Here is a 22,582-nt window from a genome sequence, read left to right as displayed (position 1 = left end):
CAGCCTCACAGTCCTGAAGTTAAAGATGAATACAGAAATACATTTCTGGATGAGTTCTCATCTCGCCTAATACTTGCAAAACATTAACAGACCCACTCTACATGCCTGAACAACTGAAAAATTCTCCTCATCCTTAAGAAGTCTGTAAAACAATTCTAGCTGTCAGGACAGATAAGATCTTTTTCTCTCCCCCCCCCCCTCCCCCCCAGAAAAGAACAGAACACAGCTTCTTTCTGTAAGTTATAATGAAAGAAACACCAAGGCACCAAAGAAAGTTTACCTACAGTTATTTAACTGTTACTCTGAATTGTTCCATTATACAGTCTTGCTGTGAGCACAAGATGCCAACCATTCAAACTGGAGATTTTTGTGCCCCAGGATTACTAAGAACATACACATAAGCCTTTTCATGTTCTCAAAGCACACCAAAAGAACACGTGTGCCCCACTGCCTCAGTTCCTCCCTGCCCAAGAAATCTGGAGGTCCCCTAAAGCCCAAACGAGGAGAACCTGGAGGATTAGATGTGAACACACAGACAACTTAACTTCAAAATTTATGAAGTGTATGTTTTCTTCTTTCATGTTTATTTCTACATACATATCCCTGTGGATGATAACGCTCACGCTCTTTTATCATACTCTCTTCAGTCTAATCATTCATCCAAATAAGGCAGAAGAGCTTGTTTCTATATAGCGTACGGAAAAGAACCTAACTGATGCATTCATGACGGTTGATGATGATTCATCAGAGTGTTTAGGGAAATGCTATCAAAACCAGAAGGTCAGCAGTAAGTAATCCCCTGGCTCTAGAACCAGTTGGGCTCTAGACTAGTATATTCATTTCTTGTATCAATTAATAAAGAGATATGAATACTGGTCTGTTCAGACAGACACACACCAGTATGTTTTTGGAAGAGGTAAAAAATAAACAGAAACAAACTCAGGAAACATCATGCTACACCTTCCATTCAACAGGCCAGTAACTTAAACAGCTTAACTAACCAGTAACATGTTCAAAAACTCAAGTGTGTAAGGTAAAACCTAGGGCATCTGGTAATAAATGTAGCAATCTCAGAGATGGACAGCCAACTGTAGAAGGGATAGGATTTCCCAGGATTCGAGTTATTGACATGTGTTTTGCAACGAATCCTGAATCTACAGATGGAAGCCTGATATGTTTTAATCACCATTCCGAGCTCCAATACACCTGAAGGCTTCACCCTACATAGATGAGATCTGTTCTTCTTTAATTACAAAAACCTTTAAAAAACAAACAAAAAACACAGTAGAGAATAAAAGCATATATAAGCAAAGAACAGCATCTTGTTCTGAAAGTTATCCTCTGGAGTACTTGTGAAATACAGATATTTCCATACCTAAGACAGACCTTCACATTGGAATCAAGTGTCCTGCTAGTAAATGATCAGGGGGGGAAAAAAAGCCTCTAATGCACTAGGGTTACCTCAGTGTTTGCCATCTTGTATACCTGAGTAAAGGTGTTGAGACATCTTAGATTGCGGCCTCTATTCTTCCTCTTTACACGGGAAGAGGGTCCTAAATCACCTTTTTTGGGTTTAAGGAGACTGGCTTGATTGCTCTCAGTCCATTCAACATTTGTTTCCTGCCTAAGCAGGAAAGATCCCTGAAAAGAATGGGGGGGGAGGGGGGCAGAGAATGACAAGGTGGAAAACAGAATTACATGATCTACATACAATGTTTGAGATCCACCTGTGAGAAAAGAACACGACAAAACACTCCAGCTTTTTTTTTTTTTCCCCCAAAGAAAAGGCAAAAGTGGAAAAGGATGGGTTAGGTCAAGCTGTCTGGGCGCTCATTTAAAAAAATATGGAGGCAAGAAAGCAAGCATCACAAGAAGTTTTTCTTCCCTACTATAAACTGTGGATAGTTGCAATTTGATATTACATATAAACAGAAATGAACAGAAAGGAAGCTAAAGTGTAGCTCTTTTCAACATTTATTCCTATATTTGAGTTTGTTATCTAATTTGAATATAAAGCTAAAACTTGGAAGCAAACAAATAACGCTTGACCATGTGACATGGTAAGAGATAATTGCCAAGAGTTAAAGAACTTGATTCATGTGCACTATCTCATTACTGTCAATAGACAGTAAGTTCCTCTGGAAAAAGATGCACAAGATTACAAAGAATTTGGTGAAAATGAGATTAACTAAATTTCTGTTCATAATAAACAACGGATGTTTGAGCCCACAGATCATGTAATGTAGCAGCAATCATGACTACTTATTGTCCAAGAAAAATAGTAGGGCAAGTGGAGCCAAGTCTGTGCTTAACAGCGTGATGGATCACTAAGAGAGAGAGAGGGGACATTTGAAAAGTCTTTCAGGCATTGGCATTTGTAATGGCCTCTCTCTCTCAACACATCATATGAGTCAGACTCAAAGATTAAATGCACAGTAAGTTAAACTCATAAGAAGAGAATTGGACAACAAAATAACAACTTAAAAGTGAGAGAAGAAAACTGGAGAACTAAAGCATTATGCAAAGCAATAGAAAGCACAAAAATTGCATGAGAATTGACTTTGGAATTCCAACGCCAAGAACTCCAAGAACTTAAATAAGGACACCGCGTCATTCCAAGTAACTTTAAGCATAATGGCAGGAACAGGAAACCTTAAAAGGAGCAAAAGCAACAAACTATCACAGCTATAAAGGAAAACAACAGGCATAATTAAAACGATATTCAAACTCTGACAATTAATGGAACAGCGACTAAGTATGTATTTGTGATATTTGATTTAGTTTAGAAGCACTGTACAAAGTGAGAAAGTATCCAGCACAACATAAAACCAAAACTACGAAAAAAACTGGAATACATCTAATACAGTGAGGACTGGTAAAAAATAAGTACAAATGGATCCTCTCAAAGTTTAGTATTAAATAAAGAAACACACCACTTTTCATCTTCACCTTCAACAGGACTATTAGTGGTGTCAGAGGATACAACTCAAGATGCATATCCCTTGTCTGTATGACATTATCAGGCTAGTAGACTGTTCTGAAAAATTCATGAAACCACTGACCATTTACAAAGCTACACAAAAATCAGTGACAGCTTACCATGAATTGTGAAAAATGAAGTAGTTATATATAGAAAAGAGAAAACAGAGCAGCAGTAATAAAACACTGAACACACAGATATTTCTATTTGCTCCTAAAATGCTGACTAAGGAAAAAAGATGGATAAAATTTAATCTTCTTTGAACAGTAATTTAAAAATCCTGATATTAATCCTGATTAAAAAGAACAAAAACTAAAGTTTATCTTAAGCAAATGTTAATTTGCTCTAGAAGCCATTTGAGAAATTTTAAAATACATAATTCTATAATTACAGCAATATATGTGTATAATTACACATAAAGATGTTGAAGTGCAGAAACTAAAACCTCCTGTACAATCTGAAGTTTTTGTGTTTATGTATTATAATAAGCAGAAGTACCTTATGAAAAAGTTAATTCAGTAATTGTAGCTACAAAGATGACACATTAAATGTTCTACACATCTGACCACTTGTATTCTGTACATTGCATTTGAAAAGCTATTTTCAGCTCACTAAGATGAGGAGTTCAGGTTTTTTGAATGCTTTTTTTTTTTTTTTTTTTTTGGAAAAAACAGACATGCCAACACTTAACATTCATTTACCGACAACACAAATTAATAACAGTTTCCCTTTGAATCCTGAATTTAACCCCAAGAACAATTTTCAGAAGTTCCAAGACTTCCAGTATTTCTTTGCAAACCAAAACCAAAAACCCAAACTCCAGCAAACGAAAAAACCACTGATATCTGAGGGTAACATTTACGAGCTCAGCAGGATTTCTGTCAACTTAATTCCTGCTAGCGTGCTATTTATATATTTGAGAAATAGCTCTTTCCCCTACTTTCTATTCACCTCCACCCTTTCTATTCTCATGCTATCACAATGCCCTTTTAGTTCATAATTCTGCTCTTCTCCTCTCCTAAGAACTCTTTTTTGCTTTTGTCTTTACAGAAAATTCTAATCTGCTGTCATTACAGTAGAGAAACAAACTTGAACAATGACTACAAAACCAAATGAACAACTGGCAGTAAAACAGAAACAAATCAACAAGAACTGTTAAAAAAGGTAATGTGAACAGTGAAAGGAGGGAGCACACACTCAATAACCATTCTATTAACCTTAAAGGTATAAAAAGCAATTGAAAAAACAACCCCAAATGCACTACATCTATCTACCCTGCCAATCAAATAACTCCATTCTATGTCAGGAAGTTCCCATCATGCTTTCCATCTCCTGTTTTAATACATTCACAGCTGCAGTACAAAACAAAGGACTTTCAGAAACGGGGTGAAACAAATGTTTAAAGTGAGATGTTATGAACAATCCGGATTCTTGGCATTAGAGATATTTTGAGATGTGGTGGTACATTTCTAACATGCTTTCAGAAGCATTTCACTACAGAGTGGTACTATACATATGTTAAATGCTCAAGAATAGACCTTGGAGAGTATCCAAGTTTGTTGTTAGTAAATCTTACTGCAGCTACAGTGGTTCTACTTAACACTCGTTAAAAACATTTATCAGAACCATCTGCCTTTATCTGTCACAATTACTTAGATTTATATAATTAATGAACATATATTAAATTAGAATTCCATGTGGTTTTAAATGTTTACAGTTCTAAACGCAGTACTTGTTGCTCCTCTGGATCAGCAACAGTCTGCGACAGCTTAGGGTGAAGTCACAACAGAAGTGCTAAGTGCTATAAAAAAGAAATATATAAATATAAATAATAATAATATAAAAACGAAGGACCCCCCAACCTAAGGTATTCCAGACATCATCCTCAGTGGAAAAGGAAACAAATATTATGAAGTATTATTTTCCACATTTCTCTTCAGCACACTTACACCACATTTTCAAGTTCATACACTAACAAAAATGAAAGCTTACCTTTATTTTCTGTTGTTGTTGTTAACTTTATTTAGGAAATGATTCTTAGGGAATCTATTCATTGGTATTTCAACAATATTTATCATTTCACTAACCCTATGGTAGTCCAACTTTTCCCAAAACTGAGTTACATACAAATGAAACAGAAAACAAACGGAAAGAGCTCCTACCAAATATTTCCTTGTATAAAGACATTGGCAAGACATTTAAATACATGAAAGGATTAAGAAGTAGAGCAGAAAACCTTCTCCCAATCTGTAAATAACTCAGCAGCTCACTTTTTCATATTTTCATGTAATAACAGCCACAGTCTAGTAAAACACTTTAACCTGGCTTTCCTCTACTTCAGTCACACAAATTTTCACCTGAAATTCTGTGTAAGGAAGTTGCTGTATATTGCAGTAAATATGTTGAAATGTCAAATCTCTTTCAACAACAGTACATTGCAGGCTCTCATTCACTTCAAAATATCCACCCAGAATGAGCAAGCATTTACACAAAGCAACTTCTCTTATATTTTTAACCTCATTTCATTACTAATACAGTACATCATGCCCTCTAGTGGAAAGACAAAAATGTCTTGTGCAAAAACACCAACTGAAACAAGCACACATTTTGGACTTAAGGAAATTTGCCTTATCTTCTTGTGTTATGCTCCCTAATTTCACAATTCAGAGCATTGTTGTGTGTGTGTTTTTGTTTGTTTTCCTTCTTTTATTGATCACGGCAGTTTCAAATATTACTTTTTTTTTTTTTTCCCCCCTGTTAAATACATTGGATAGTTTTCCTCTTCACACAACAGTTCTTCTGAACCGAAACATGGAACTTCTTTATCCATTTACCTGCACCTACCTTCTCTAACTACTTCCTGCTTATCCCAACATTTTATCACAACTGTGACTGTTTTACTGTACTTAACTGAAAAGAATAAAGTTCAGTAATTCAAGAGACACATGCTACTGTACCTTCTTTTTTTCTTTTTTTTTTTAAATTTTTAAGGAATTGCGACCCACCAGATGCAGTTTAAAATAATCTAATATTCTTAAAATTACCTTAACAAAATCTCTATCCGTTTTCTCCTTCCATTCTTCTCCAAATACAGCAGAAAATGATCCTAAAGCTTTAAGCATAAAAAGCAGAATTCAGTAAAAAAAATAATAAATAAATAAATAAAAAGAGATTTGAACATTTAAATTTCTTTCTAATCCACAAACCAAACCAAATAAAGATTTAAAGATTCAGCAACACTACAGGTTATTTTAGCATCTCATTTTCCTTCAAAAGAATTCTGTACTAAATCGGATAAACATCCTCAAAATTTGCCAGTGATTTAATTAATTACTACTGCAGTTTTACAGTTTAAACAGAAAATAACCAGAAGAATTGACCAGTTTATGAATTCCAAAATGAATAAATAAAAGCCATGGCAGAAATCTCTGTAGCTCTTTTAAAGAAGACAAGTTTTCAACCTCACATGAACAACTGTTTTCCATGTGCCCAGTATAAGCTGTAAACACTATTTCAGTAGACAAGCAAATTCCCACCACTGTTTTCTGCAAAGCAGAACAGCAGCACTGATAGTCTGACAGCACTCAGCTGAAAGCCAGTATTTAACAAGGAAGCCTAATCAGTGCTCTTGGTATTTAATGGAATCAGTACCACAGATTTTATAACCATCACTGCTTGCAAGTAGCAGATAAGATTCAGCCTAACTAAAACTTAGCTTTGCCCTCGCAATATTATGTAATAAGTTAAGGGCAGGTAAAGCTACACTTCTTTTATATATATATACATACATATATATGTGTGTGTGTGTGTGTGTATATGTATATGTATATTAAATTTTGCTTTGTAATGTTTCAATACTTTAAGCAAATTGCATCAAATCTCATTTCCAAGGCTATTGCAGCTTTTACAGAAACCAAACCAGGGCTTCATGCAGCATTTCATACAGTAGACACTACATAAACATCTCAAACTTCTGGGACTGTCCTACTACATGCAATATAACTGTCATCTCAAACTACTGAAGGGTCAGAGAAAGAGCTGAAAACATATTTTTCTTGTTACCTAGAAACAGTACATTCTAAATATTATCATTGTTAACACCTTAATTATAGACAAGCCAAGTCTAAAACCCACTTCAAATAAAATTAATCAGCTATCATTTACACCTGAAATTACTGTGACAGTATTTTCATAGTTTGCTATTACAGATTTCATTTAATCACACAACTTGACAATTTACCTTCGGTATTTATAACATAAAAGCTTCACGCTCAGAAGTACGTAAACATCACCCTTCGTTTCCCCATTTTGTCTTAAATAGTCTTCCTAATATTGCTAGGACACTCAGAAGATGTATTCTCTAGGGGCACCAGGTAAGATGACTCTTTTCCACAGGGAAAGAAAAGAGTAAGCCCCATTCCATACTTGCCTCTCCACATCACTACTGTCACTCAAATATTTTTCAGCATAAGTAATAGAAGCACAGGCCAGCTATGGACAAGCCTGAGCTCAGATTCCAATGTAAGAGCTTGAGAAAATGCTGCCTACTTTTGCAAAGTCCAAGAAATTGTGAAATAACAATACAAAATTTGATTATTACCAATTACCAATAAAAGTTCCATCCGAGGAACAGTAAGTGATGGCAATCTCAAATAAATCTACTTGGAATTGTTAATCTGCAGGACTAAGTTTCATTCTTCTTAGAAAGTTCCTGTAATTGGGCTAGATTAAGATACTGACAGACCAGTATCTAATTGATCTGAATTGAACTGAAGGGCACAGGCACAAGTCAGAAACATAACAGAGAAGTCAGAAAACACACTGATGTGGTGCTGAGGGGAAAAAAAAAAACAGCTACATTATGTAAAAACATTTGTGATATTAAAAGAAAAAAAAAAAAAAACAAAAATCAGCATACGGTGTCTAACATGGATTCTTCCCCAGAGTTTTGAAACTGAGTCTCTGACAAACCATATTATGTTTGTGCTCACATGTGCAAAGCGTATTTACACTCAACAGATACATGCGATCATCTGTAGTAGCAGACAAACATATTTAGCTAAAAATGTTCATTTCATCTATTTACTATCGTTAAAAAAAAGACGTTACATAAATCCAGCAAATACTTTCTCCCCATCACTACAAGATAAGATGCGCTATTATGATTTCAGGATGCTTTAGGGTAATATTTATTTTCTACCTTCTTCATTTCTCCTTCCTACCCCTTTCCCTGACAGAAAAATTTCCCTGACAGATGAGAAATTAACCAGGAACAACTTGTCATGGAACATTTTGAACAGAATTACTTCACATAGTTTTTGTATACTGAGGGAACAGTCTACCTTTAAAAACTAAAGTGTTAATACATTAACTATTTCTTATCCTTTGAGATTCGTTTTCTGAATTTTACTACACTTGAATATGAACTGCCAGGATAAGAACTTGGTGGGTCAGTTTTCAGAGCACTCTTTTTTTCAGTTTTTAATTTGTGATTGTCAGTAGGAAAGAATTACAAGAAATCAACACTGTTCTATGAATTCAGAAGAAAACAATAATGCACTACAAGAAATGGAAATCCAGTGCTGCAAACTTGAGCTGTACCAATAAAAGACTAATTCTCAGTGTTCATTAAATTGTTAAATAACACTGTTTCAAATTATCTAACTTAAAAGAATATCTGTAAAGCTCCATGTCTGATATAAACAATATTTGAGAAAGAGGTTAAAAAAAAAAGAAAAAAAAAAGAACTAGATACAGTTATATTACAGGGTAAAAAAGTACCAACAAATTGATTACTAAGGGCTGTGCATAAAAAAAAAAAGCAATAAACAGGCATTGACTTCTATGTTGCAAAAATGTCACATACTTACTGTCATCAAACACTCCAGCATTTGCAAGCAGTAAAGTGATGATTTTAGGGTCCTTTTCGAGCTGCATGACATGCTTGCTTTCATTTGAAAGAAGAGTACATACATTAATTGCAAAATCCACTTCATTTGGGAGTCCAGATAACAGTGAAAGCACCAATTTGTTATAATCATTTGGTGAGTTAAAGTCCATAGAGAGCCCGTAGCTTTGACGAAGGTAATCTAAGTAAGAAAAAAAACCAAAACAATGTTTTCATAGCAAAACTAATCAGAATCATCAGTTCAAATGACATTTTGTCCATTGTTTTTTTATGAGTGATACATATATTTTTTAAATACTGTACTTCTAAGGTATTGCTTTTACAGTACTCAACTTGTTTGCCCCATTTGCCTTTAACCAAAATTTTCAAGACATGCTACTTATTTGTTCACCCTTTTAGGTGGATATTAATGCCTTTGGAAACTCTGGAATGAAACACTGCAATACAACCTTCCAAAGAAAAGCTTTGAAAATGTAAACTTTAATTAAAGCAGAACAAAATTGTAATATAATACAGGCTTGCTTTCTACACAACAAATTACCCACCCATTCCACAGAGTCCATGAGATGTGTTTACTGTTTTGTGTTGTTTTTTTTTTTCCAAGAGTGACAGTCTATAATCCATCTTAGTTTATAATTTACAGTGGGGTTGATTCAGGTTTCTTATGCATGAGCTGTATTCCTCAGACTTTAAAGCTTAAATGATTCTACGCTGAATCAGATATTTGGCTCTTCAGAGAAATGACTGAATCAATGGAAACAGAATCTGTGAATTTTCAAGGTATGTTTCAAGACAAATAACTTTAGTCCCACTAATTAAAAGAAGGAGCACTTGGAAGGAAGTATAATGGTTTACAGATTCTCATTCTGTTGTGGCTCACAGTGGAAAGCTTTTGGATGTGTTAAACAAAAAACCTGAATGACTTACAGGTTTGATGATTTGAATATTCTTATCAATGTATTTATACACTATTACTGTAGCTTGTTCTAAAATATGTGGAAAAAAATAGTTAAAAAACAATCTCAAAAATGTACCTGACACACTGTGTTGCTGGTAGTTGTAGGAAGTTGGGATTGCACCAATGGGAAGCTGTGGCTTTGGATTGCCTGGTTGTACCTCCTCATCCTCCTCCCCAAAATGATGGACTTTTTCATACTTTTCTAGATAACTGGAATAAAAAAAAATAATAATTTAAAATAAAAATTAAATTAAACAGATTCTGAATATATATAATTAAATCCTTCTTATCTGTCAAGAACTGAACTGCCAGAGGAAACAAATTACATAAACATGGGGATACACTGCAAATGATACTCAAATGGCACACAGCAAAGTCATAGTCAGACTGATGTAAGATATGCAGTTATGTGGAATTTTGGCTTTAAATATTAAACACCTTTGCAAACCTCAGCAACGGTTCATAACTAAATCACAAAATCACAGAACTGTAGGTGCTCGAAGGGACCTTTAAAGATCACTAAGTCCAACCTCCCTGCACAGCAGGCTCCCTACAGCAGGCTGCACAGGTAGGTGTCCAGGTGGGTCTTGAATATCTCCAGAGGAGAATCCACAACCTCCCTGGGCAGCCTGTTTCAGTGCTCTGTCACCCTCTTCCTTCACATATTGGTGCAGAACTTCCAATGCTCCATTTTATGGCTGTTCCTCCTTGTCCTGTCCCCACAGACCACTGGTAAGAGGTTGACCATGTCTTTTTTGATCCCACACTTAAGATATTTATGAAGATCAATAAGATCACCGCTGAGTCTTCTTTTCTCAAGGCTAAACAGATCCAGTACAAGCGAGTTTTCTTGTGACTAGATCCATTTTTGCAAGGTCAGTTTTTCCTTTGCTATCCTAAATAATTATTCTGTAAAGTTTACCAATACCCTTGCTGAGGTTAAGCCCAGGAAAACAGCTCCTTCCTTTCTTCTAACCTAAAGAAAAACAACATACCAAATTCTATCTATTACACAAGATGGAGAGAGTTAAGATTTACTGCCGGCAGTGATTCAAGGTCAGAAATTGAGCCACAGCTGCAACTAATGACTATCAGAAATCCCTTTAAATCCTTTCAGAAAAATGCTGATATACACTACACAATGATAGATTATCCCAGAGTGGTCTGCAAGCACAGAAGCTATGTATACATCAAAATCAAAGAGCTAATCGGCTCAGTAAATTAATTATCTCAACTTAGTTATTCTAGCATTATAAACTGTAACTTTCCAAACTTACAACATTCCAGAGTATAAAGGACAGCATGACCACAACGGCCTTCATTTTATAGACATGTAACTACGACATCTCAAATGAAATTATTCTAAAGTTGCCCACATTTGGAAGCTTTCAACTTGTTAAAAAACAATGTCAAGTCAATGAAATTGAACTCAAAATACTACATAAGCAGGAGACCATTCAAAACGTTTCTCTTCCTATTTTTATATACTAAAAATATGTAGTATGTTAGGAGGAAAAAAGCTTTTGATGTAATTTTTGTCAGTAGACACTGAAGCCAGTAACTTATGGTGATTCAGAACGATTTTAAGCACTTATTTAAACAAAGCAGCATTATTGATGACCTCCAGGGAATATTTTGCACACATTATTATTTCATGAAATAAAGCATCAGTTTCATAACCATGCTCTTAACATGTTCAGAAATTCCAGAAGGAAGAAGAAAACTTTAGAATTAGTAAGTTATACTATACATATGACTGTATCCCACACAAACATGATTTGAGTCTCACTGGTGCTTCTGATATTCAAAGTGAACGTATGTTATCCTCATCTGAACCACTGCTACAGTGCCCTCTGTTAATGAGTCAACAGCAATCCTCACTGCACAATTATTTGTTTTTAAGGATTCAACAGAATAAAGATTGCATTTAAATAGTTGCTTTTTTCCTTCAAACTAGAAATAACCATTTATTCTACTTAGATCCCAATTTAAGAATCTCAAAAAAATGAAATCCTACAAAACTAAGTTGTTTTCAACTTCTTAAAACTTGCAACTCAACATTTCCCTACCCAGAAGTTTTTAAATCTAAATCCTATTTCTTTTCCACTTACTTCTTTACCCTCTCATCTTACTTCTGTCCCTTCCCTTAAATCTGAAATCCAAAGATTAAAATCAAATGCAATTCCTAGGTTCTCTATTGCAAGAGGCAATCATAAGCAGACGAGCATCACTGACAATACTCCAAACAAACTGAAACAAAATAGTTCATCCACACCTAAGTAATTTTATTTCTGTTATAATGGTCATTTGGAGAGACAAGAACTAAGTAATTACATTACTGGGAGAACTTCATCATTTTATGAAAATCTTTAATAAAGGCAGTTTATACAAGCAGTGCTTATGTATGCTCTACTGTTGGATAGCTGGCTGAATACAAGACAGCAGTGTGCCCAGGTAGCCAAGGCCAATAACATCCTGGCTTGTATCAAGAATGGTGTGGTAAGCAGGACTAGGGAAGTCATCCTGCCCTTGTACCTGACACTGGTGAGGCCTCACCTCAAGTACTGTGTTCAGTTTTGGGCGCCTCAGTACAGAAAGGGCATTGAGGTGCTGGAGCAGGTCCAGAGAAGGGCAACAAGAATTTTGAAGGGCTTGGAGAATATGCCCTGTGAGGAAAGACTGATGGAACTGTTTAGTCTGGGGAAAAGGAGGCTGAGGGGAGCCTAACTGCTCTCTTCCAATACCTGAAAGGTGCTTACAGTGAGAGCGTGGTTGGTCTCTTCTCACTGGTGAAAGGACAAGGGTAAATAGCCTCACGTTGTGCTGGGGTAAGTTTAGGTTGGATATCAGAAAAACTTCTTTACAGAAAGGGTTGTGAAGCACTGGAATAGGCTCCCCAGAGAGGTGGTTGAGTCACCGGTTGAGTCACCGTCCCTGGATGAGTTTAAAACTGGATGTGGTGCTCAGGGACATGATTTAGCAGAGAGCTGTTAGTTAGGGTTGTATGGTTGGGTTGCAGTTGGACTCGATCTTTAAGGTCTTTTCCAATCTGATTCTGTGATTCTATGCATAAAGAACTTTAAGCTGAAGCACTTGGAAGGTGGGGTCCAAAATGGCAATGCTCATGCCATTGCAACTGAACAGCAAATAATCCAGGCTAACCAGAACAGTGCAACCATTCCTTAGCTGCCTCCCATGACATGAGCCAGAAGGCCAGCCACCTCAAGGGTGTGTATAGCTATGGGGGATCCTCTTGCATCCCTCTAGGGAAACCTGCATCCTCTGCTCCCTTTTTTTCTCTGAGAGTCTGTATACCAGAGCACATGGCATGAGGAATAAACAGAAAGAATTAGTGTGCGGTCACAGGGCTATGATCTCACTGCAATCACAGAGACATGGTTGGGACAACTCGCAACACTGGAATGCTGTTATGGATGGCAATGTACTTTTTAGGAAAGATAAGTCAGCAAGTTGAGGCAGTGAAGTTGCTCTTTATGTGAGACAGCAATTGGAATGTATAAGGCCCTGCCTAAGGATGAATGATGAACAAACGGAAAGCTTATGGGTGAGCTTAAGGGCCAGGCAAACAGAGGTAGCACACTGTGAGTGTATACTACCAGCTGCCTGATCAGGAGGGGGAAGCTGATGAAGCCTCCCACACACAGCCTCACGATCACAGGCACTGGTTCTCACGGGGGTCTTCTATCACCCTCATATTTTCTGCAGAAGCAATGCTGCCAGGCACAGACAGTCCAGAAGGTTTCTACAGGGTGTTGATGGTAACTTTCTGATGCAGGCAGTGAAGGAGCCAAAGAGAAGAGGCGTTCTGTGGGAACCTCTTCTTACAGAATACTGGTTGGGGATGTGAATGAAGGCTGGGAGCATCAGACAGTGGAGTTCAGGAACTCACACAGAAGAAACAAGGTAATAAGAAGGATTGCAATCCTGGACTTCAGGAGAACTGTGACCACTTCAACAACCTACTTGGATGTATCTCATCAATGAGAGTGCTGGTAGGTAAATGGACCCAAGAGAGTTGCTTGACATTCAAGCATTGCTACTTCTAAGACTGGTGCAGCCCAGAGAGTAAAAAAAAATTGGGCAAAGGTTCCAGGAGATCCACATGGATGAGTAAGGAGCTCGTGACAATATTCAAACAGAAGGAAAAAAAAATATCTATGGAATGTGGAAATGGAGCCTGGACACTTGAATAGAGTTCAGAAGTGTTGTCAGGACATGCAGGGGTGCCACAAGGAAAGCTAAGGCCCACTTGGAATTCTATCTGCTGAGGGAAGTCAAGGACAACAATAGAGGCTTTTTAAATGCCCACTACTGACTGAGGTGGGTGCCCTCCTAACTGAGGACACTGAGAAGGCGATGCCTTCTTTGCTTCAGTCAGTTTAGAAACAGAAACAGTGAATAAAAACACACTGTGAAACGTAACTAATAAAACACATGAAGTAGCACAGCCAAAGTTTCAAGTGCACAGTCAGAAATGGCACATGACGTAACCTTACGAGTCCCATGACATCATGTGCTCTAATGCATATCTGCACTGGTTTCTCAACATTCAGCATGCAGCAATCCTAAGAGAGATACAAAAATGTTTCCTGCAATCAAATGCTCATCTCCAATTCTGAAAGCTCAATAACCACAATTTTAAATCATCTGAAATGTACCTCACTCTCTCAGTGACAGAAGCATCTATTTAAAGCTCTTACTGTATTAATCTATGTACTGGCCAGCATCTCTTCCCTTTTCTGATCATCATGAAGCCAGAAATATTTTAGTAACTGTGAACAAAAAACAAAATATGCCTGTGGTCTATCTATTCTGATAGCCTAAATTCCTACCTGTATGCATTAGCGGTTGGTATTTTAAGATAGACTGACCAGTGGCTGCTAAATTCAAGAAAAAGAGCAGTTCTGCAGGATCCTGAACTATGTGCAAAGATAAAAACTCTCGGGATCACAGTATTTTCAACTTACCGTGGCCCAAAATGAACCTTGAGAAGAGTTAATAGTTTTAAATGTTGTTAACTGCAAAGATCTACCTGGAGAAGACCCTAAACTATTCAGAAAATCAGTGGGTCCGTCATCATTACTGCCACCATGCTTTGACTGAAGGAGATTGTATTTCAATTGGCATGACCAACACTGAAATGCTACTGAAATCAAGGAGAAAACATACCAAAGAAAGATATGGGCTTCACGAAGTCCTAGACCAGATTAATCAAATCCATGAATAAGTCTAATCAATTTAATCTGAAACTATAAATATTAAAACAATAATAAAGTCCTAAAGGAGTAGTTCAACGGACTGCTTGACTTTCCTGACCATCCCTAACTCTTTAAGTGAAAACATTCAGCAAATCAAGAGAATTCTAAGTTGGTTTTATGCCAGTTTATCAAACTGAACAAGGGTCAGATGAACGCTGAAGCAGGGGAAACACAGGCATAGATGGCTGAGCATGTGCACGTGCCATTTCACCAATGGCAGAAGCTAAACTGCCTTAGCTTGTCTAACAGGACTCCAGGAGTGCTGTGGCTGGATCCAATTTCCTCATACCTGTTGGCCCAAGTCAAAGCCTGAGCTTAGCACGAAGCACTTTCACTGCTGAAAGTAAGATTTCCTAAGAATATTTAATAAAAGCAAAATCCCTACAGAGAAAACACGTATAGTTCTCAAAATACAGTATGATCACAGTCACCTTTGTTTGGACTTGTCCGTTCTGACAAGAATGAATAGCTACTTAAGGTTAAAAAAAAAAAAAAAAAAAAAGCCTGTATTCCAGAATAATCCACTTTGTTCCATGCTTTAAAATACAAATACTGAACCTTATGCTTTTTATTAAACCCATGTCCCAGCAGAGCTGAGCAATATGAATGTCCTTGATGTACTCCTCTGTTAATACCTCCTTTATTAAAATGTGTAAATGCGGTTCTGTCAAACACGGGCATTCTGAAATTTTAAGGATCTTGTCCCCTTTTCCCCCTGTGAAAGCAAATAACTACACTGTTTCCAGCTCTACTGGACTAACAATTTGGGGGGATTTAGAAAAATCTTATGGGTGTGTATAAATTATAAGACGTTTGTAAACTAAAATGATCTTTCTTTTCTTTAGTATTAAAAACTCTCACAACATTACCATGTCTTCTTTCCTAGGAAAGCAGCATTCAAATCAACCTAGAGAGATGATGTACTTTTTCCCTAAGCCTAAGCATGCACCAGCTTCACCCTCATAATCTCTCAGCTCCTTTAGCTGTCATTCAGTTTACTGAAGTTCCATGTCTTCAAAGAACACTCTTTCCTAACACACCCCAACCTCATCCAGCTTACTGAGGAAAAACAAACCACAAAGGCTGAAATGCTTTTTTTTTTCCCCTATCACAAGTGAGAAGATATACCTTACATCTATCATATACTCTTAACCATTTAAACATCATGCTGGTTTAGAGGGAGGATGTTTTACTATTTATGAATCCACGGAGTTTAACAACATTGTATTACTTAATTTCAGCTATAATAACCAAACTGCAATAGCCTGACTTTGTATGATTCATTAATGCTACATAAGTACTGACTGTTTACAGACAACTGCACAGACCTGAATCCTTCAAACTCTCCCCTTTTGTTTACTGCAGGAAGAATGACCTGCAATGTTAGCACAGAGGAGCAGCTTTGTAAATTAGCTTATAAATGAGCTTTACTAGTCTTAAATACTAATCTTACCAGTCTGGCGTACAGCTACTGCACAAACAGCAGAATACTTACCATAAAGACAAGGTTCTGCTTTTAAAATGTAAGACACTGAAGTATAACAAAATGAGCTTTTCTATTACTGAAAAACAGCTGTGCAAAAGCCCATAAATTATAATCAGGCATTTACAAAAGGCTAATGTCATGTTTCAAAACAACTTACATCTGTATCTACAGACCAGAAATGCACACTTTAATCTCAGAGATTTTTAGAGTCAGAATGCTTCCTTAATTTGGCAAGGTCCCCAGTATACATATCAATAACACAGGTCTCAATCTTCTCATCCTCTCTTCTTTTAATTTCAATGCCAATGAATGAATAGATGCAGCTAATATATACAAAAATGAACTAAAGCGACTAAATGGATGAAGGACCAGAAGGAAATGACTAATAAAACAAGCCATATATATAGGGTATAAAATCTTCATTGGCATCTGAGACGACAACTAAGTACTACTTTGAAGCATTGGTGATAATGCAATAATGATGAAATCTGGCTTCTGTACACACACCGAAAGGTTCCATGCTGCCAGTGCATGGCATCTCACATCGACATTAGCCCAGCGAATGCATGATCTAAAATATTCAAGAAACTGAAACACTATTTCAATTTACAACCCACTACCTCCTGTCAGCTTGGATCATGCCTCTATTCTGAGAGGCTTCACTTTAAAAAAAAAAAAAAAAAAGTCTGATGAACAGCTCGATCTACAGGATATGGAAAGTACTTCATGTCAGGGAAATAAAGGAGCAACCGAAGGCCTGTGAAGCCTACAGCTAATGGCATGCAGAACTTACTGTCAACAATAGTCTGGAATGGGCTTACAGAATGCAGCCAGCTCTCAAGCTGTGGCTGCTGGTGACTTTTGAATCCACTTCTTGTAAAATTGGAGAATCTGAATTTAAAAAGCATCCAGACAAAGATTACTATGGTCTCTGAGTGAAAACTTATGAGTCCTCCACACACTTGCTTAGTATTTGTCAATCAATTTTATGTATTGCTATGAAGTGCCTGGCTTATTTGATATTTCACTCCCTGTCTTGGGGCACAGTCAATTTGCCACTCATGACAAACAGTGAAGATGGCATCAGCTATTACAGTCCAGTGATCAATTCATTAGCTCTACGCTCAGCTGAAAGAGATGCAGGTGCCACCAGAGATCTCTTCCAGGCTTTTCCTAATTAATTTGTGGTGCTAGCTATAGGCTGCAACATTCAGGGCACATGTTAAAGCTTGGTGCCACACTCCAGATGGAAATGCCTGCTTGGAACTCAATGAGTCTGCTGCCTCGAGTCATGTCTAACATACTCACCTCATGGAAATTCCTCCATAAAACTTGCCTTGAGAGTTAAGCAAACTAGATCCTAGAAATGCTTAACTCAACATTATGTTTCAAGGTTCTGCTCCATCTCTTAGCACGCACCACCAAGCTGCCTCAAACTTGATTCAGTATCTATGTGGGTTTTGTCACTTGACATCAACAATCTTTTCAGAACTTTTTCCCTTGACTGCAACACTATCAGGAATTCCACTCCAAGTTACATACTAGCAACTGAACCCTTCAAAATACTGTTTGTGGATTTTCCAATTTCGTGTTGTACAAACTGAGAAACAAAGTACCTCAAACATAAAGCAGCACCCAGCAAACCAGTCTTTACATAGCAGTTCTCAGCAAGTACTCCGTTGATGCCTGGATTGTTCTGAGTACCCAGTAAGACTTGCTGACGAATCAAAACCTTCCCACTGTATTTGGCCAGCTAACCAGCTGAACAGCAAACTCCAGCACTCGTGCTTTTCAAACATCTGGCCTGCTGCTCTCCCAGCTGGCAGCAGCACGTTGTTCCCCACTCTGTTCCCATACAGCCCCGTCTGACTGCACGTATCACATCGTGCCCGGGGCTCCAGCTCCAGCCTCTGCACAACACCCTGCTGCACGCACTGGGCCAACTGCGAGCAAACTGGGAAAGCTCCATTCCCATGAAAGGGAGCCTCAGACTTTCCAACAGACCCACACGTAAACAAAGATTGCACGCACCGGCATCTAAATGTGTTAACAACGTTTTGTAACACAGGTTATGTAAGATTACGTGACAGATGGTCCAATTTGTGCTTCACTTGAAATCTGGTTAAGAAGTTTGTGTCCTATCAAGAAGCCTTTGCAGAATGAACTTCTGCGTCTGCTAAGGAAATATGGATTATCTGTCGTTACAAAAAGACAAGTAGAATTCATGAGGAATCTAGAAAGTTTCACCTCGTTAGACATTACAATAAAAGGAAAAAGGCAACACGTAATGCTTTAAACAAACAAAACATAGCACTCTCAAGTCACTGAAAATACATTCTTAACATCGATGGGAACAGTAAGAGGAAATAAATTAAGATACTATTCTATGTTTTAATACTAATAATGCTCTAATTTTAGGAGGAAGTTAATAAGCTATCTATGCCAGCTAGGTAAGAACATGCTGGAGTGCAAATTCAAGAGATCAGGGCAGCTGGGGTGGAAAGGGAACAAAACAGAACAGAAAATGTGCCTCTGCAGAAACTGCATCACCAGGACTTCCAACAGATCCTGGACACACACTACAGAACTGACAGCAGGAGGAGATGAATTATTTTGACTGCCTCAAAGTTAAGAGAAAGTCTGTGCTGCTAAAGAAGTATTGAAATAAAAGGCAAAAGCTTCGTTCACCATGGAGTCCTGTTAGCCAAGGCAGCAGCTGAAGCCAAAAATCAGATCTCTTGCTACTTCTGTATTTCTTTAACTTTCCACTAACTCTTCTCAAGTCCTGCCATGCCTACCATGCAAGCTGGCAGGAGGACTGAATGGGAAAGTATCTGCTCAGTAATGACAGTGACCCAGTGGACAAAGTCTTAACACTTAAACAACTCCTTTCTGGTCTACTCCACTGTGTAACTAGCATCAGAATGTCTCCAACACTCACTTATTTGAAATCTTTCACTTCCAGGTTTGCTTTCATTTCTATACATATTTAAATTAAATTAAACTGAGTCTCCTTGTGAACCGGTGCTGCAGTCCACAGTTACCTTCCAGGAGTAACTCTTCTGTGTTCTCACTGCCTGGCAGAAAGTATTCTAACCCAGGAACACCTCTTACTGCTTCAGCAGCTGTTTTACTAGAGCTGACAGGCTTCACATCCAGGAATATCTGAGCCGTGCCACCGTTAATAGTATTAATTCTCCAGTCTACTTCTGGGAATTAACTCTCCAACAAAGACCTACTCATCTTACTAATTTTATAGTCATTCTGTTGCCTCCTAGGATGACAGCTCATCAAGCCTGTCAAGTATGACAGTACTCTGGGTTTAGTCCTTAAGCAAAATATCAGGATCCAGGAGATTTTTGCTACATCCATAACACACAAATTCTAGAAAATTCTCAAGTTTCTCTTATTTTGAAAAACAATCAATCTACAGCACTAAGATTTACTGACAGTGCCTGAATCTAAACGGAAAAGATGCACTATCATGAATTGTACCAAGTGGTAGGAATCACCATGAGAAATGGTAACTTATGTATTGAGACCTGCACAAAGCAGGTTATAACAACGTAGTGGCACCCAACACCCATCCTCACTTTTCAGGTAACCATGGACTGAAGGCAGCTGTACAGAGAATGGTCTGAAATCTTCAATGCCATCACGCTGTGAAAGTCTCTGCAACAGTCTGCAGTATCTCTCTACACAGTGCAGCTGTGGCAGCAATATAAGAGATTATTGCCACGCTGAAGATATACTGTAATACAATAATATCTTCAACTCAGTGTAGCTTAGTATACAGCATTAGTTATAAGGCATGCTGTGTATAACACAAAGTCAGCATGGAATGTAAAAACTTGTGTTCAGTGAATGCTATTTAAGTCACTAAGTCATGTGTCAAACACAGAACCAGAAGCTGGAGATGTACATGCCTTCTCTCACAGTCACATCCTAGGATGGAGCAGTGTTTGAATACATGTAGTAGATAAATATCCACGTTGTAGTCAAAGAGAAAATCCTCTTTAAAATATAAAGAATACATAAAACAAGGAAACAAAATTACAACAGCAATGACCTTTCCTATGCAGCGCAATAACTGCAATCAGTGATTTTAAGACTAAAGCTAAAAATCTAATGCATATTTTAAGCTGCTGACGAAAGTTACAAAGTAACATGTAGAGGATTTTAACCATGGCCACTTAGGAAACAACAAAGTCACTGAATTATTTCCAGAGCTGAGCAACTATGTCTATAAACACATTTTAATGCAAATACACCTTTACACTCTTAGTGTAGATGGCAACATTTGAATGATGAAATTATTGAAAATAACACTGACTGGAAGACGTATTGACTGTATAAAGCCATGGAAGTAATACAGAAGTATTTAATTAACCAAATAAAGAATAGTACACAGTATCAACAGCTCTAAACACATTTGCCAATTGCTACTTGTGTCTATTATTTAACTACTATGAAACTCAAATTAGAAGAAAATATTTTTGCTATTTTCACCCCCCCCCCCAGTGCAGAAGAAGGAGAAAGAAATGACACATATTACAACAGTACAACTTGTTACATTCTGTCAGCGCCTTGTCTGAAGAGCTGTCCTTATGAAGGGAAGACTGCTATGGTCAGTCAGTCTCAACTTTTTCCCAAAATTTAGGATGAAAACCACCAACTGTTACAGATATGATTTCCCTGTTGTCTTTAGCAGTTTCATCACCTAATATGATAGATGGTATTTGCACAACAAAACCAAGCAGCACCCTCAAGGCTTTTTCCCCTGTGTCAGGAATAAATGTCTAACTTTCTGCCTGCCAGCCAATAGATAAAACCACACAGAAAAAATGCCCTGGACAGAATTTATCCTACCAGGGATTTCCAGTTCTCTGAGCTTCTCTCAATCCATTATAAATCACAGAATCACAGAATGACCCGGGTTGGAAGGGACCTCAAGGATCATGTAGTTCCAACCCCCCTGCCTGGCAGGGCTACCAAACATAAACCTTTACTAGATCAGGTTGCCCAGGGCCCTGTCCAACCTGGCCTTGAACACCTCCAAGGACGGGGCATCCACAGCCTCCCTGGGCAGCCTGTTCCAGGGCCTAACCACTCTCCTAGTGAAGAACTTCCCCCTAACATCCAACCTAAATCTTCCCTCTTTTAACTTAAAACCATTTCCCCGTGTCCTGCTATTGTCAGCCCTTTCGAAGAGTTTACTCCCCTCCTGGGAGTAAGTTCCCTTCAGGTATTGAAAGGCTGCAATGAGGTCACCCCGCAACCTTCTCTTCTCCAGGCAGAACAAACCCAACTCCCTCAGCCTGTCCTCATAGGGGAGGTGCTCCAGCCCCCTGATCATCTTCATGGCCCTCCTCTGGACCCTTTCCAAAATCTCCATGTCTTTGATATGTTGTTTAAATAACATTGATATCTTTTGTATTCCACGTGGTAATAAGTACTCCCTATTTATTTGCATATGTTCCAATATTTAGAGATATTACACAGTTTTGAAACTGCAGCGAAGACAAAAGTACTTGTTCCGTGACTTAAAAACTCTACAAGAAGGAAAAAAAAAAAAAAAAAAAAAAAAGAAAGTATTGCTTCATGCTTGCATATTCCATTATAACAATGCCAAGATAAATGTTGGTGCTTCTCTGAACACAAAACACCTAAGCAGTTTCTTGAACAAGTCCAAACTCTACATGGCCAAAGGAGCAACACAAGTGGTGGAAAGTGATCCTTCCTCTCTGGTCCTTTCTCTGCTCACCTCTTCGTCCTTTGCCACGATCTGGCACTCATTTGAAAGAGGAGCAGATAAGTGTGCAGCAGGAAGCCAGTGAGCTGGGAGGAGACTACACAAGGGAGCAGCTAATTGGATATATAGACCTCATGAAAACAGTCATCTAGAAAAAAATGTCCTGGATTCCCAGCAATTGCTCCATCCACCAAAATAAAAGTTTCCACACTACTTCTT

General features: G+C 37.8%; 1 protein-coding gene and 1 long non-coding RNA gene across 6 annotated transcripts in view; one reads left to right on the top strand and one right to left on the bottom strand.

The window, feature by feature from the left end:
• Positions 1 to 22,582, bottom strand: part of ARID2 (AT-rich interaction domain 2) — a 100,645-nt gene that overhangs the window by 32,568 nt on the left and 45,495 nt on the right. For 4 of the 5 annotated variants that reach the window (XM_015854939.2, XM_015854929.2, XM_015854945.2 and 1 more), the window contains 4 exons: positions 9,923 to 10,056; positions 8,851 to 9,069; positions 6,025 to 6,092; positions 1,486 to 1,641 (listed from right to left, as the gene is read on the bottom strand). In XM_015854939.2, the coding sequence (XP_015710425.1) occupies positions 1,486 to 1,641; positions 6,025 to 6,092; positions 8,851 to 9,069; positions 9,923 to 10,056 (577 nt within the window). The remainder of the gene's footprint in view (positions 1 to 1,485; positions 1,642 to 6,024; positions 6,093 to 8,850; positions 9,070 to 9,922; positions 10,057 to 22,582) is intronic. The other variant, XM_015854954.2, reaches the window with a different exon arrangement.
• On the top strand, positions 9,590 to 15,627 carry LOC107309850. Its single transcript, XR_004306482.1, has 2 exons — positions 9,590 to 9,668; positions 13,643 to 15,627. It is a non-coding gene; the product is annotated as an uncharacterized LOC107309850 (long non-coding RNA).

The sequence above is a fragment of the Coturnix japonica genome, chromosome 1 (genome assembly GCF_001577835.2).
Source record: "Coturnix japonica isolate 7356 chromosome 1, Coturnix japonica 2.1, whole genome shotgun sequence".
Taxonomy (NCBI): Eukaryota; Metazoa; Chordata; class Aves; order Galliformes; family Phasianidae; genus Coturnix; species Coturnix japonica.
This window is presented reverse-complemented; position numbering and strand designations above follow the sequence as displayed.